This window comes from Anolis sagrei, chromosome 2 (assembly GCF_037176765.1).
Source record: "Anolis sagrei isolate rAnoSag1 chromosome 2, rAnoSag1.mat, whole genome shotgun sequence".
Classification (NCBI taxonomy): Eukaryota; Metazoa; Chordata; class Lepidosauria; order Squamata; family Dactyloidae; genus Anolis; species Anolis sagrei.
The window spans coordinates 224992617-225007160 of NC_090022.1; the positions used below are offsets into that span (position 1 = coordinate 224992617).

General features: G+C 37.9%; 1 protein-coding gene across 2 annotated transcripts in view; it reads left to right on the forward strand.

Moving 5' to 3' along the window:
- PCSK5 (proprotein convertase subtilisin/kexin type 5) overlaps nucleotides 1-14544 on the forward strand; it is a 321518-nt gene that overhangs the window by 93478 nt on the left and 213496 nt on the right. For both annotated transcript variants that reach the window (XM_060762183.2, XM_060762182.2), the window contains exon 4: nucleotides 9426-9569. In XM_060762183.2, the coding sequence (XP_060618166.2) occupies nucleotides 9426-9569 (144 nt within the window). The remainder of the gene's footprint in view (nucleotides 1-9425; nucleotides 9570-14544) is intronic.

A 14544-nucleotide genomic window follows, 5' to 3' on the forward strand; every position in this document is an offset into this window, starting at 1 on the left:
AAAAACATCTCTTTAAAAAAATATTAATTTACATATTATGTTTTTAATAACAGATTAAAAACAAAATAGAGATTAAATAAAGGACACACATTTAAAATTCATGCTTAAAGACTGTCTGGGTAGGCCTGCTGGAAGAGATAGGTCTTTACATGGTTTTAAAATTCCAACAGCTCATTTAGCTGTTGGAGTTCTTCTGGCAGGTCATTCCATAATCTTGGGGCAGCCAATGAAAATGTCCTCTGGGTGGTGATTGCCAGTTGGGTTCTGGCTAGTTGGGGCAGATGCTCCTCAGAGGACCTCGATGTTCGGGGTGGATTGTATGAGAAAAGACAATCCTTTAGGTAACTTGGACCCAAACCATGTAGGGCTTTAAAGGTCAAAACCAACATCTTGTACTTTGCCTGGAAACTAATTAGCAACCGGTGGAGTAACTTTAGGATTGGTGTAATAAGCTCACTCCTAGATGTTCTTGTAACCAATCTGACTGCCGTATTTTGAACCAGCTGGAGTAACCCAGTGTAAAGCACATTGTAGAAGTCCAACCTGGAGATTACTAGTGTGTGCACTGCCATCTTCAGGTCCTCCAAATCTAGGAAGGAGTGTAACTGGCATATCAACTGAAGCTGGTAGTAAGCACTCCTGATCGTCACATCTACATGGGCTAACATTTGGAGAGACAGATCCAGGATCACTCCCAACTTGTGAACACAGTCTTTCGGGGGAGCGTAACACCATACATGACTAGTTGACACACCTGCAAACCCAGATTAAGATTTGCTTTTTGGGATTTTTCATATTTTTAATTCTATGCATTCAGAAACACTGCACAGAATTTATATATTTCAAAGGATTCTGGTTACAGAGAAAGAAATTTTACAGTTCCACCCCATACAACCTATATCTACACCTTAGGATCACATGTTAAATTTAAGTTATAAAGAATGTTGGATATATGATCACATGGACCTCCCTTAAATGAAAGTCCTGGCCATGCTTCAAAGGCTTATGCTCACAGAATATTATGACGAACCAATTTTTGAAATTTTGTTTCAAGAGTAATTTGCTATGAACTGATGATAGGATTTGCCGTTTGAACTACTTTTGAACTAGTTATAATAAAATTAGTGTAGTTTAAGATTAATTATACAGGGAAGGGTGTATGTATCTGTAAAATTGTAAGTGGTTTAGTGTCTTCATGTGGTTCTTCCATGTAAGAAAAATATCGCACACTTGTTTCAAGATAGACCAGTCTAATTTATTAGACAAAAGCAGGAAAAATGACCCCCTTTATTAAGAAATCATAGTTTGTGCTCTGAACTAGCAAGCTATATGAAAGGGTAGGCTGTTAGTATAAAGAATTGCTTCCTTATTAATTCACACACTTAATGAAGTATAAAAGACACATTTCATATTCCTATTGCACGTTATTGCCAGTATCTCTGTTTTTCATCAAATTGAAGAATGATATTGTTTTATCTGGAAATATTGCTGGAGTAATTGTGCAGGTGAAGAAGAACCAATGCGACATAGTCTCTTTCTATTGATTATTTGTCAGTTTTGGTCCCTAGATATGACTTGAGCTGACTACTCTTGTGCTTGTCGACTTGGAAGCAAATCCTATTAATTTAACAGGACCTGTCTTCTTGGAAGCAAATCCTATTAATTCAACAGGGCTTGCTCCCACAGTATGCAATACAACCACATTTCCCTTTGGTTTGAAATTTGTGACACTATAAAGTTGATTTGTTACTTATTTTTGTTAAAAATGATATTTCTGGAAGTGCAATTATTAATATCTCTGCTTATAATCCAAGCACAGAGAGGATATTTCTACATGTCAGAAACTGGATACCTGAAGAATTAATTTTAAATTAACTATGAATATCAGTATGCAGTAGTGTTGATCAGTCGCATTTTGGTACTGTTCCACACTTATGTGCATTGATTTTCCTAGTTGTTTACATCTACAGCAAAAAGGCAGCATGTCTGGCATGGAAAGAGAAGCATTAAAGACACAATTTTCTAATTCTACATTTCATGTGCCGAAGAACCTGCCTTTTGTTGTACCAAGAATTCATGAATTGTTTAAAAAGAAACTAACAAAAAATATACAGAGACACAAAATGAGAGAAATCATAATGCAGTAGAGTCTCACTTATCAAACATAAACGGACCGGCAGAACGTTGGATAAGAGAAAATGTTGGATAATAAGGAGGGATTAAAGAAAACCTATTAAACATCAAATTACGTTGTAGTTTTACAAATTAAGCAACAAAACATCGCGTTTTACAACAAATCAACAGAAAAAGCAGTTCAATACATGGTAACATTATGTAGTAATTACTGTATTTACAAATTTAGCACCGGGCGGGAGGCAGACGGCGTTGGATAATACAGAATGTTGGATGAACGAAGGTTGGATAAGCGTGACTCTACTGTATCTGGTTTTGTAGCTTTCTTAATTCTTTCCAAGAAGTGCTCTATCTAGCAAGGATTCTTTGCATGAACTCATGACAATAAATCCTTCTAGTATATTTAAATCTAGTAAAAGTAAAGCTATTGTTAAGCTAATGGATCTTAATTGTCCATTCAGGACCAAGTGACCCCAGAATACCTTTTACTGAATAGCAGTAGCTCACAAAATATTTATTTCCCTACAGGCCCGCAGCCAGGATTTTGATTCGGGGGCGGGGGGGGGCGAGTTTGGTTTGGGGGGAGGGCTGAGTCTGAGTGAAAGAGGGTCTACCCTAGCAAACCTTTCGTATTGTTACCCCAATCCCCCCATGCATATGGGATATATTGAGCATGGTGATCAGATCATGATATGAATAAACATAACAGTTGAAATAATGTACCAGTAAGGCCTTTTCGTGGACCACCATGAAAATTTCAGGGGGGGGGGGCTGAAGCCCCTCAACCCCCCCCCCCCCAGCTACATGCCTGTTTCCCTTGGAAAATTCCTGCTACCTTCCCCCCAGGATATTGTGAGAGTTGGCACTTGGCAGCTAAGCTTAGTGGAAACAAGGACCATAGTGGCAGAACATGTCACCATCCGTGGTAATCAAAAAATCAAAGCATTTCTTCCACGCCAGTCCTGACTTTATTACAACACTGGCTGGAAGGCATTCTTTATATGTCACACAACAACAAATGAATATGGTGACAGTTTTTCAAAAGATTTAGCCTATTTGCAAAGGTAGAAAGTCGATTGGTTCCCAGATGGTTTACAGTTACACCCTTTCTATTCAGTCTTAATCTTGCTTTTGCTATTGCAAGCCTAATTTCAATTCAGGTTGAAAAGAACTGTGTGGAAAGAAGAAGAGAAAATTGGTAGAAGAAAACAAAATGAAGTATTGTGAACTCATGTGTTTTGTATGTTTTATCCTTGGGCCTCAGGGTGAGGGAGTGGGATGGAAAGTAGATAAGGGACTCTCCACACCAACGAAGTTGGTGGGGGGAGCGATTTGCCCCTCCCCCTGAATGGAGAGAAATGGGAGGTTCCTATGGAACCTCCTGGAAGGAGGGTGGGGGCTGGCTGAGCTCTCGAGCCAGCCTCCTCCCTCAGTCTTTGAAGACTTGCCTTGAAGACAGGACGTGGCTGCAATGACCTCTTCAGGTCGGTCTTCAGGCAGGCCGGGGAGGTGGGGTGCTTATTCACCTCCCCCACCGGAGCTAAGGGTGGGGATCATTGTGCAACATACACTCACCTAGAGGTCAGCAAATGGGTGAGGGGACATCACTTGGCACAGAAAGAAGAGAGGCTGATATCAATAATCTGAGACAGGCTTCTCCAGACATTTACCTTCAGGTGGCCCGGTTGGGGATCCAGGGCACACAGATATTACACACTAAATAGCCGAGGACGCTGCCTCGGTTTGCCACCAAGTTCCTAGACACATAGTTTAGTTCAGGTAAAGTTTAAATAGCTAACAATTAATAAAGTTGCCCAAATTTGAATCCATACCATTGTTGTCTGTCTTGTTATTTCAGGGGTTAAGGGGCAAGGGACTCTCCACACCAACAAAGTTGGTGGGGGGAGCGATTTGCCCCTCCCCCTGAATGGAGAGAAATGGGAGGTTCCTATGGAACCTCTTGGAAGGAGGGCGGGGGCTGGCTGAGCTCTCGAGCCAGCCTCCTCCCTCAGTCTTTGAAGACTTGCTACCCACCACACCCGCCCATTGACAGTATAACTTTCGGTTGCCCGTTGGAGCCGGGTAGGAATTTTTTGCCCCTCATGTTCTGGGGGTTTTTTTCGCCTACCCTATACTGTTATTAGGGGCTAGCTGGGGTGGTCCGGTTTAATTAGGCTAGCATAAATAGCTCAGGAAAACACAGACATGGAGGTATACGCAAGGCACCCCGTAAGGGTGGGGGTCATTGTGCAACAAACACTCACCTAGAGGTCAGCAAATGGGTGAGGGGACATCACTTGGCATAGAAAGAAGAGAGGCTGATATCAATAATCTGAGACAGGCTTCTCCAGACTTTTACCTTCAGGTGGCCCGGTTGGGGATCCAGGGCACACAGATATTACACACTAAATAGCCGAGGACGCTGCCTCGGTTTGCCACCAAGTTCCTAGACACATAGTTTAGTTCAGGTAAAGTTTAAATAGCTAACAATTAATAAAGTTGCCCAAATTTGAATCCATACCATTGTTGTCTGTCTCGTTATTTCAGGGGTTAAGGGGCAAACGAAATTTCTTGAAACTAGGGGCCTGTCTACACCAGCCTTTACCCTGAAATGGCCCAGAAGTCACTATTTTTGTGAAACTTCAGATGAACCTTTTTTCAATGTTATTAAGATAATTTCTGGCATTTTTAAATGTTTGTTTGGGAGCCCACATTTAAATGTTTCAGTTTCAGAGTACATTATTTCTAATGAATCCTGGGCATTTACAGTACGATATAAATGCTTGGGCTTAGATTCAGAAAAACAAAATTGCTCTACTCAAACATGGTTCTCCTTTTGATGGAAACACTCCACATTCCCCACAAATGAACCACAGTTTGGGGTATTTTTAAGCAAAATCCTCCTTTTAATGATAGGTGACAAATGAGCCATTTTATTGTTACATCCATTTGTAGTGTTGTTTGTTTGTTTGTTTTGTTTTCCTACTCCCTAGAAGCCCCCGCTCCTTACTTTTGAAAAAAAACCTATTGCTCTTTGAGGCATTTTTTTTAGGTTTAGTATTGAGAAATCTCATTGGACAATACATTGTGATAGTTGTTCGTCTTCATGACCTGTACAAGTGAAGCTAACTGACAGCTATTCCTTGTTAGAATGGTGGCACTTTGTAAGTTGACTGGAAGAAGCTTCATTTTGTTTTGAACTGGACCATCACCAGTTCTTCTACATTTCAAATTCAGTCATCAATCCACTCTGAGGCCAATCCAAAATATGTGTTCTAAAATTCATTATGAAGTTATTGAAAAGGCAGTTGATTCAACAATATCAAATTGGAGTGGGGTTGGAGTGGGTTTGGATGGGTTGGAGTGGATTTCCAACCAATTGTGTGTAGCCTGTTGTCAACCTTTGCAACCTGAAAGACAGTTGCATCTGTCAAGTAGGAAAATAAGGCACCACCTTAAAGTGTGGGGAGGCTAAATTAACTGATTTATGAGGCCATAGAGAAGACTCTCGCAAAGCATTCCAGCGGGGAAGCGTTCAGGAATGCAAAAGTGCTTCATCAGCGTCGCAGATGGACGATGAAAGTGACAGCTCCCCTGGCGGCCAGAAAAAAAAAGTTAATAGCCTCTGTGTATGTCTATATATGTTTGTAAGTCAAAAATTGGCATTGAATGTTTGCCATATATGTGTATACTGTAATCCGTCCTGAGTCCCCTGCGGGGTGAGAAGGGCAGAATATAAAAGCTGTAAATAAATAATAATAAATAAATGTTTTATTTGCAAAACTGAGGAAGAAACATGGTCATTTTCAATCACCCACAGTTTTTATTTTTGGTCGTGTCAGGAGCGACTTGAGAACCTGCAAGTCGTTTCTGGTGTGAGAGAATTGGCCGTCTGCAAGGACGTTGCCCAGGGGACGCCCGGATGTTTTTGATGTTTTTACCATCTCTGTGGGAGGCCTCTCTCATGTCCCCACATGAGGAGTTGGAGCTGATAGAGGGAGCTCATCTGCAATCTCTCCAGATTCGAACCTGTGACCTGTCGGTCTTCAGTCCTTCCGGCACAGGGGTTTAACCCAGTGCGCCACTGGAGGCTCCTTAACCCACAGTTATAATTCCAAAGTCTATTTCAATGCTTACACAGATGGACTCAACTTTCTCTTCCCATTAACAGTTTTCCTTTTATACATGACTTTTGTCAAAAACATTCTCAACACTACTGAACTCTGATAAGCAGCAGACATTCAAAAAATATTGTGGAGAACTAAAGTTTGGTACAACTCTGAAGTCAGCTTCTGGCTATATGTGTGGTAGCAAGAAATGTTATATCCTTTCTCTCAGCATCATTCACATGTACATTTTCACTGCATGTGGAAGTAACTGGCGTTGAATATATATAATTTTTTGTGCTATAAAACAGTTTTTTAAATAACTTTTGAACATTTTGAAATATTGGGTGAAGCTTTGTACAAATGAGGTCTATGGCGAAAAGCTCCTCTTTGAGTTCAATGCATGACTGCCTAGTTGTCTGTCCATTTTTTCTTTCTTTTTTAATGGTAAAAGCTAATAACATTTCCCCAAGCCTTTGCAGATACCCTTTTTCATATCACAGCCTGCAGACCACAAGTTAAGAGCCACAGGTCTGTTCTCCCTTCTTCCTGATGTAAAAAACTACAAGCATGTTGCATGTTAGATGTTAGAGGAGAAAAGCAGATAGCATGACCACAGAAAGATGGAATACTTTGGTGCCATTTCTTCTCTTATATTGGATAGTTTGAAGCTATGCTTTTCATTTTGATCTGTTGGAAGCTGTTTCCTTATATCACTGGGTTTCTTGTTGTATGCCTTCGAGTCAGTTCTGACATGATGACTCTCAAGGGGTCCTATCACATAGTTCTTGTCTAGAGGCGATTTATCTTTGCCTTCCACTGAGCCTGAGAGAGTGTGACTTGTCCAGGGTCACTCAGTGGGTTTTCATGGCCAAGTAGGGATTCAAACCCTGGTCTCCAGAGTTGTAGTTTTGTACTCAAACCACTACACTATTCTATCTGCTTGGATTCTTAGAGCTTTGGCCACAAGACAGTTAAAAGGATATCAATGCACTCTGTCTTTTCTATATAGCATAAATAAGGAAGGCAAGCCAGTAGCTGTAAAAATCCAGCTTTTGCTAGAGAAGCAAAAGTTCAGGCAAGGACAGTCTGCTGACATCATGAGAGAAGAAAGCTGCTGTCTTCTGGCAGGCTTCCAAATCTTTCAAGGAAAGAGGGTTTGTAATCTCACCCTTTTCTACAGCCCAAGGTACATGGCTGGTCTGAATCAAATGGGAGATATTAGAAATTATTCTATTCAGTGATCTACCTATGGGCTATTTCAGTAATACTCATGAGAGATGGAAGAATGCAGCCAGAATAAGTAGATAACATGTTAGATGAACTACTAGTGGGGTTTATTGAACATAAGAGATGAAAAACTATGAATGAATTAGTCATGGGTTTATTTACTTTCCTTTAGTTTTAGCAATATGAAGCTCTCTTAAGGGTCTGGCAGCAAAATAAATTTTATCTGGTGAGCAGCATTTTCTACTACAGTCCATCTGTCCACACTGGCAACGTATATGAACAAGCCAGCATCTACTGGTTCCCTGCCATTCTTGTTGCAATGTGTTATTCTACTGAAGGTTCACAAACATATACTACACACACACACACACAATGACATGCATCCTGATATCTGTTCTAGGAATGTGGAATCCCTATACATCAATATCATGTACCAGGAGGGACTACAAGCCACTCAGAAATACCATGCTGACTAAGACCATGGCACACCAAACTACCAAACTCCTGCCAATTTGGACTTACTCAAGTCATAATTAGTTCATTTTTGAAAACAATATGTATCTCCCAAGTTAGTGACATTGTGATGGACATTCACATGGAACCACAGCATGCAAACAACTTCATGCCTGATCTGAAATGACACCTCTTCAAAACATATTGTGTGTGGGAGTGGGGGGGAGGGGTTGCTTGACTTTAAGCAGCAACCATAATAAGGAGTTGTCAGTGGTACACATCTGATCCATGGCATCATAATTTACCAACAGGTTGCCAGCCATTGTTGGGATTTCACAAGTGAGTAGGAAGTTGGAAAGACCATTAAGATTTATTGGAGTAAATGTATTGTGCAAACAAACGGACTAATTTCAAGAGAGTGTACATAGCAGGAAAACAATGGGGGCTAGGTTCAGCAAAGTGTGATTGCTTTTCACCTAACTGTTGCATTTACAGATTTCAGAGTGGTTTAACTTATTACACAAAGTTGTATTGAGAAGCTAGATAGGAGACAAGGAAATGAGTGAAGGAACTCTGAGAGGTCTTGTGTTGCTATGATACTAGTTCTAAGAATGTATCCCCCCCCCCCCCCCCCATTTCTGCTCTTTCCCCATGATCCCAGGGGAGCTGGAGCAAAGCACCACCACTGAGGGACTGAATAGATACTCCTTAAAAGGATTCACACTCTCTGTGGGGCCAAAAATGGGGTTGGGGCAATGAATGCTGAAATTCTGTTTCTTTATAAAAGGCCTCCTTGATACAAAATGAAGCTATGCGAAAAAATCAAATCGGTTTTCAATTAAGCAATGTTAAAAACTTCTCTCAGCTTCAATTCAATAAATACCATAAGCTGCAAGTCTTTTGGAAGAAATTGCTTTGGATTCAGGTTCATCTCCTGCTGATGCTGTAGTAAATGTGCCAAAAAAGCCCCCAGCACACATTTTTTCAGATATAAAGAAATCTGGATAAGATTCTAGAAAGCTACTTCAGAGATTACCCCAAACATAGTCCAGCCAACCCTATACAAGCATTTTTGTGTGTTTCCATGGCTATTTCTTACAGACACTATGCTACTTTTGTCTACATGTGGTTAGTTATGCTCGAAAAAAAATCAAATGAACTTTTCCCTACAAGTATGTAGAATGCCCAGAAAAGAGCTATTATCTCTCTGTGCTACTAAAGTCTCATAACAACAATTAAGTAGTCTAATAATTATTCCTTCATATAATGATCAATCTCAGAAGAAATAATTAGCTTGAACAATTTTCATTTCACTTAGCACCCTTTTAAAATGATCTTGCTGTTTGTTAATTAGGGCATTGATTTTCTGTCTCTCCAGTTTAAATCAATATACACATTTGCTGATAATTTAATTGGTTATGCAAATGAATAGCTAATATCTCCTTGCCTCAGACTATTGATTAATCTTTTACACAAAATGCTTGTTTTGTTTCCCTCTTATAGCACTGCAGTGATAATACAAACCTCTGTCAATCAGATATGAACATTGTCGGTGCCTGGAGGAGAGGCTACACTGGAAAGAACATTGTGATCACCATCTTGGATGACGGCATTGAAAGAAACCACCCAGACTTGATGCAGAATTACGTGAGTTTCCATAGTCCTTCAGGTTGCTCTTTTTTCCTGCTGAGTGATACTAGTAAATGCATCAGTGTGCTGGAGTTATTTCACATGCAAGTGAGGAGAAAAATGCCTGAAGAGGGAATGCTAAGAAATTAACAATAAAAATGAAACTGCATTATCACTTTAACCTTTAAGAATAATTTGAATTGACTACACGGGGAAGACATTAATAACCACTGATGTCATGGCCTGGTTTCCCCCACTGATTTGCTTCTCTCAACAGAGGTAAAATACTTTAAGTGATTCTGAAACTAGGTATTCCTCAGAATTGTCTTCTAGTTTTATTCAGTCAAGTAACTTTTACTGTTGTTTTAATACATTTTACCTTCATTCTTGAGATTTTCGGTTCCAGGATGTTACTGATGTATGGAATAAAACATAGGGTTCAAGCTCAAAAAAGTGCACTGGTTATGCACTTGACACAGACAAATTCAGTCTTGTGTTGACCAGTGTTTACTTTAACAACTCCAAAGGCAAATACATCATATTTTACCAGTTGATATTTCAGTGGCAATAGAGCTTCTTTTAGACAATTATATATCTATCTCTTTTATATCCAAATGTGATTCAAACATCTCAAATCACAAATGTAATGTATACACAGATACCTTATCCCCAGTTCAATAATCCATGGCTTAAAAATATTCCACAAGGAAAAAAAATCTAAAAAGCAAATCATGATTTTTGTCATTTTATATGAGTGACACAATTTCATTACACTATATATAATGGATTTTGATATTCACATGGGTCTCCGAAACCTCAGTGAAGTCCAAGGAATAAGAGATTCCATCACTTCTTGGGATGATGCCAAGTTTCAGGTCAACCAGTTTCACAATAGATCCATTTTGGATAAGTTTCAGTCCCAAATATCTCAGTTGTCAGGCTCTTAATACATCCCTTGCAGTATTGAATTTATTCTTTATACTGGAAATTTATGTACCATCCAAAATTCACTTTCACAGTTTAAAAGTCATAGTTGTAACTTTGCTAATCATTTCAAATAGCATTCTCATTTTTAAAGTCTTTTAAGCTATTGAGATTTACTTTGAGATCTGGCACCTGAGAATGCTTATAAAGCATATAAAATGATAGCTTGGCAGCCTGGAGCTATCTCATTTTACAAGCAAAATTTATTTCAGCAGCAGTATAAATTTACCCCATATTGCCACAACCTACTTATCTAAGGGCGCTTCTACACAGCTGTATAAAATCCACATTGAACTGGATTATATGGCAGTGTGGACTAAGATAACCCAGTTCAGAGTAGATATTATGCATTATCTGCCTTGATATTCTGGGTTATATGACTGTGTGGAAGGGCCCTAGGTTTGGATGCATTCTTTGGTTGTGGTTCAAAGCATACTTAGTAGGCCTGGGTAACAACGCAAAAATTTGTTTCTAAAATCGATTTGTAATTGGGGTTTTTTTTTTGTTTCGATATTTAAAATAATTACAAAATTTTCCAAAAAAAAAGTTCGGTTTTTACGAAATTTCGTAAATATTTACAAAACATTTTGTAAAGATGGCGCCCTTTTTTTTTTCAATATTTTTTAAATATTTTTTAAATTTATTATTAATTTAGTAGAATAGGGAGGAGAAATTAAAATTATTATTAAGGAGGGAAGGCAGGCACTCACTCTGGCAGGCCCTCTCGCTCGCCACTCGCTCACCGCTCGCTTGCCCCTCTCGCTCGCCCTCTCGCTCGCTTGCTCAGCCGGCGCCGAGAGAGGAGAGCTCCCAGCAAGCATCGGCAGGCGGCCATCTTACGTATTTCCGAAATGGACGGAAATACAAAATTTTTTGGCGCCTGCCATTTCGATATTTAAAAACACTTCCAGGTTAAAAAAAAGTTTTGTAATCGTTTCGTAATTCAAAAATTAACGAATTTTTTAACGAATTACGAATTAACGAAATGAATTGACCAGCCCTAATACTTAGCATCTTGTCTAATTTGATTTCTACAAAATGGAGTGCTTAAAGCATTTTCTTGGTTATTTTTGGTAACCTAATTTTACAGTGTTCAGTCTGTAGGTTAATGTTCCCAATTTCATTTCTTAGCTGGACAATGGAATTTAGCTGTCCTTCCAGTTATATTCTTAAATTAAATGTTTGTGTGGCTGTTTAGGAACTTGAGACAAACAGATAACTGATTTTGATATTTCATGTAATTTAAAAGCCATGAAATATAAATCAAAGGTATCTCCAAATGTCAGTTCACAAAAAAAGAATGCAGTTTATAATGTTGCAGTCAAGGTCATTCAAGATAATTGTCGAGATAATTCAACACACATATATGCCACTTCTGCATCTACAAAGGATGTGGTTGTTCAAATGAAGACTGGTGATGAGATAAAATGAGAACCTAACAATATATGGAGGCACACATATTCCTCTTTCCAGTTTTAATGTTTCAAAATTGCTTTATTGCTTAAAATGTTGTGATATGATGTTTGGCATTATGTATTTACCATATATACTCATGTATAAGTTAACTGTATGTATAAAGTAGGTTTGTGGACTAATAGTATGGTTTGTGGACTAATAGTATGGATTTTGATATGACCCACAGATACTATTAGCAATGTAAGACTTCCTTCTCCAGCCAGAACCCATTGATATATTAACTGCATGTCTACAAGATGAGCATTCTTCCATACAACAGTGTGCAGGTTGTAGTTTTTGATGCTGTGCAGCAAGTATTTGCTGGTAGAGTTTAGGTCTTAACTTTACCAAATAGTGCATGCTTAAAAGCATATATGGTCCTTGTACATCACTCTATCTAAATGAGAGTAATCGAATATATAATTGTTTTGTTATAAAACGATGTAAAAGAATCCTTCAAAGCCTTTTAGATTACTTAAAAAAAGACATTTGACATTATTACTAGTAATGATGTCATATAATATTAATTTATTGACTCCACACGAAGGGTGAAAGTGATTAAAATGGTTAAAGATTATAAAGTTGACATTCTATGCTAACAGAAAAGTCATAAGAGGAAGGATAATACTCAATTATTCAATTATAGGAATTGGGGGGGGGGGATATATTTGAATCAAGAAATACTAATAATGTGCGGGATGTGGCAATTTTAATTTAAAATATGATAAAGTTCCAATTGGAAAAAGGGACACAGAGGGGAGCTATGTAATGATAAAAGGGGAAAAAATAAAAAAAATGAATTTCTCTGGTTTAGAGAGTAGGGTTAAAGAAGATAAAATACTTAGGAGTATGGATTTATAAAACACCGAAGAGTATAAGGGGAATTATAAGAAACATGGAAAGTAATAGAGAAACAATTCAAGAAATGGGAAAGGTAAATATTAACAAGAATGGATAAAATAAGGGCCTTAAAATGTTTATAATACTGAAATTGTTATATCAATTCCAAACACTACCAAATATAGTAGAAATTAGGATGTTAAAGATATGGGATAGAAGAATTAAAAATGGGTAGTTGGAGAAAAAAGGCCCAAAATAAGAGGTAAATGGTTAAATGAAAAAGAGGAAGGAGGAGGCTGGGGAATACAAAATTTGGAAGCATATCATGATATGTTTCAAATTCAAAGATTGCTAATAATACAGTATAATAGAAAAATGGGAAAATATGGAAAAATAATTAATAATATTAAAGAAAAAGAAATAATATGTAAGGAATGGAATACAAGAGTGGAAATAGAATATAAGGAACCATTTAAAGAGTGTTGAAAAATAAGAGTGTTGAAAAATAGAAAGCAGAAATTAAGTCCAGACACTGAAAATAAGTTGGCAACAATACAGCAAATTGATCACAATAATAACGTAAATATAAATAGAACATGGAGATGGATCAAAAGAAGAGGGAAAAGACTAGTAGAGGTCTTGTATTCAGAAGATGGAAACCCGGTAGAGCAAAAATAAATTCAGAATTGTACAGGAGCAGGAAATTAGATTCAAAGGTGGGCTATAAGACAAAATATTAATAGACAGAGGAGGAGGTAGAGGATTAGGGAACAGGACAGTCCATTTGAGAAAAGGATAAGGAAATGTCTGAGAAGCAAGAAAAAAGTGGCAGGAGACATGTACGACCAAAGTGTAATGGTAAAAGAAGAAATAATAGAGGAAATATTTCAAACATGGAGAATGGATATGGAAATTGAGGGAAAACATCCAGAGGGAAATAAATACTATAGAAAAAGAAAAATATAATGTACTAAGGGTAGAAGGAAAATGTTACAAAAATGGTACAGGACTCCTGCACAACTTTCACGCTTTTCACCAGGAGTAAAGGACAGGTGTTGGCATGGTTGTAAACAAAGATGTGTATTTAATCATATAATATGGGAATGTGATGGAATACAGGCATACTGGAAAACGATTGAAAGAGACATTAATAGAATGTTAAATCTTCAAATAGTAATGGCCAATATAAATTTATTATATGCAAGGAAACCAGGAAAGGGTGTTTGATAAATTAATAGTGTGCACTCGGATTGTTTTAGTGAGGGGTTGGAAAGATAAAACAAAGTGGACTCTGACAAATTGGTATAATTATATACTTAATATGTTAAATGTGGAAATAACAAACTGTAAATTGAATAATATAGATAAAATAGAAAATGTTATAGTAATTAAGAGCATGTGGAACCCAGTTAGGAATTATGTAAAGAATGTATTAAGATGTGGAGTGGAAAAACGGAGATTAAGACTGATATTTCAAATGTAATTTCTGTAGTTTATTGTACAAAGTGTATGTCCAGGGAGAAAGGGCAGAGGGTAGGAATGGAGTCAGAAGAAAACCCCAAAAAAACAAAAAAGAGAGAAAAAGATATTTGTAACATAAGCATTTGTGGACTCCCATTCATTTCGTTTTTGGTTTGGCCAGTTTTTACTCAGGCAGTAAGCATGCAATCCAGAGTGTAATTGGACCACCACCATCTGGCCTGGTAATCATCTC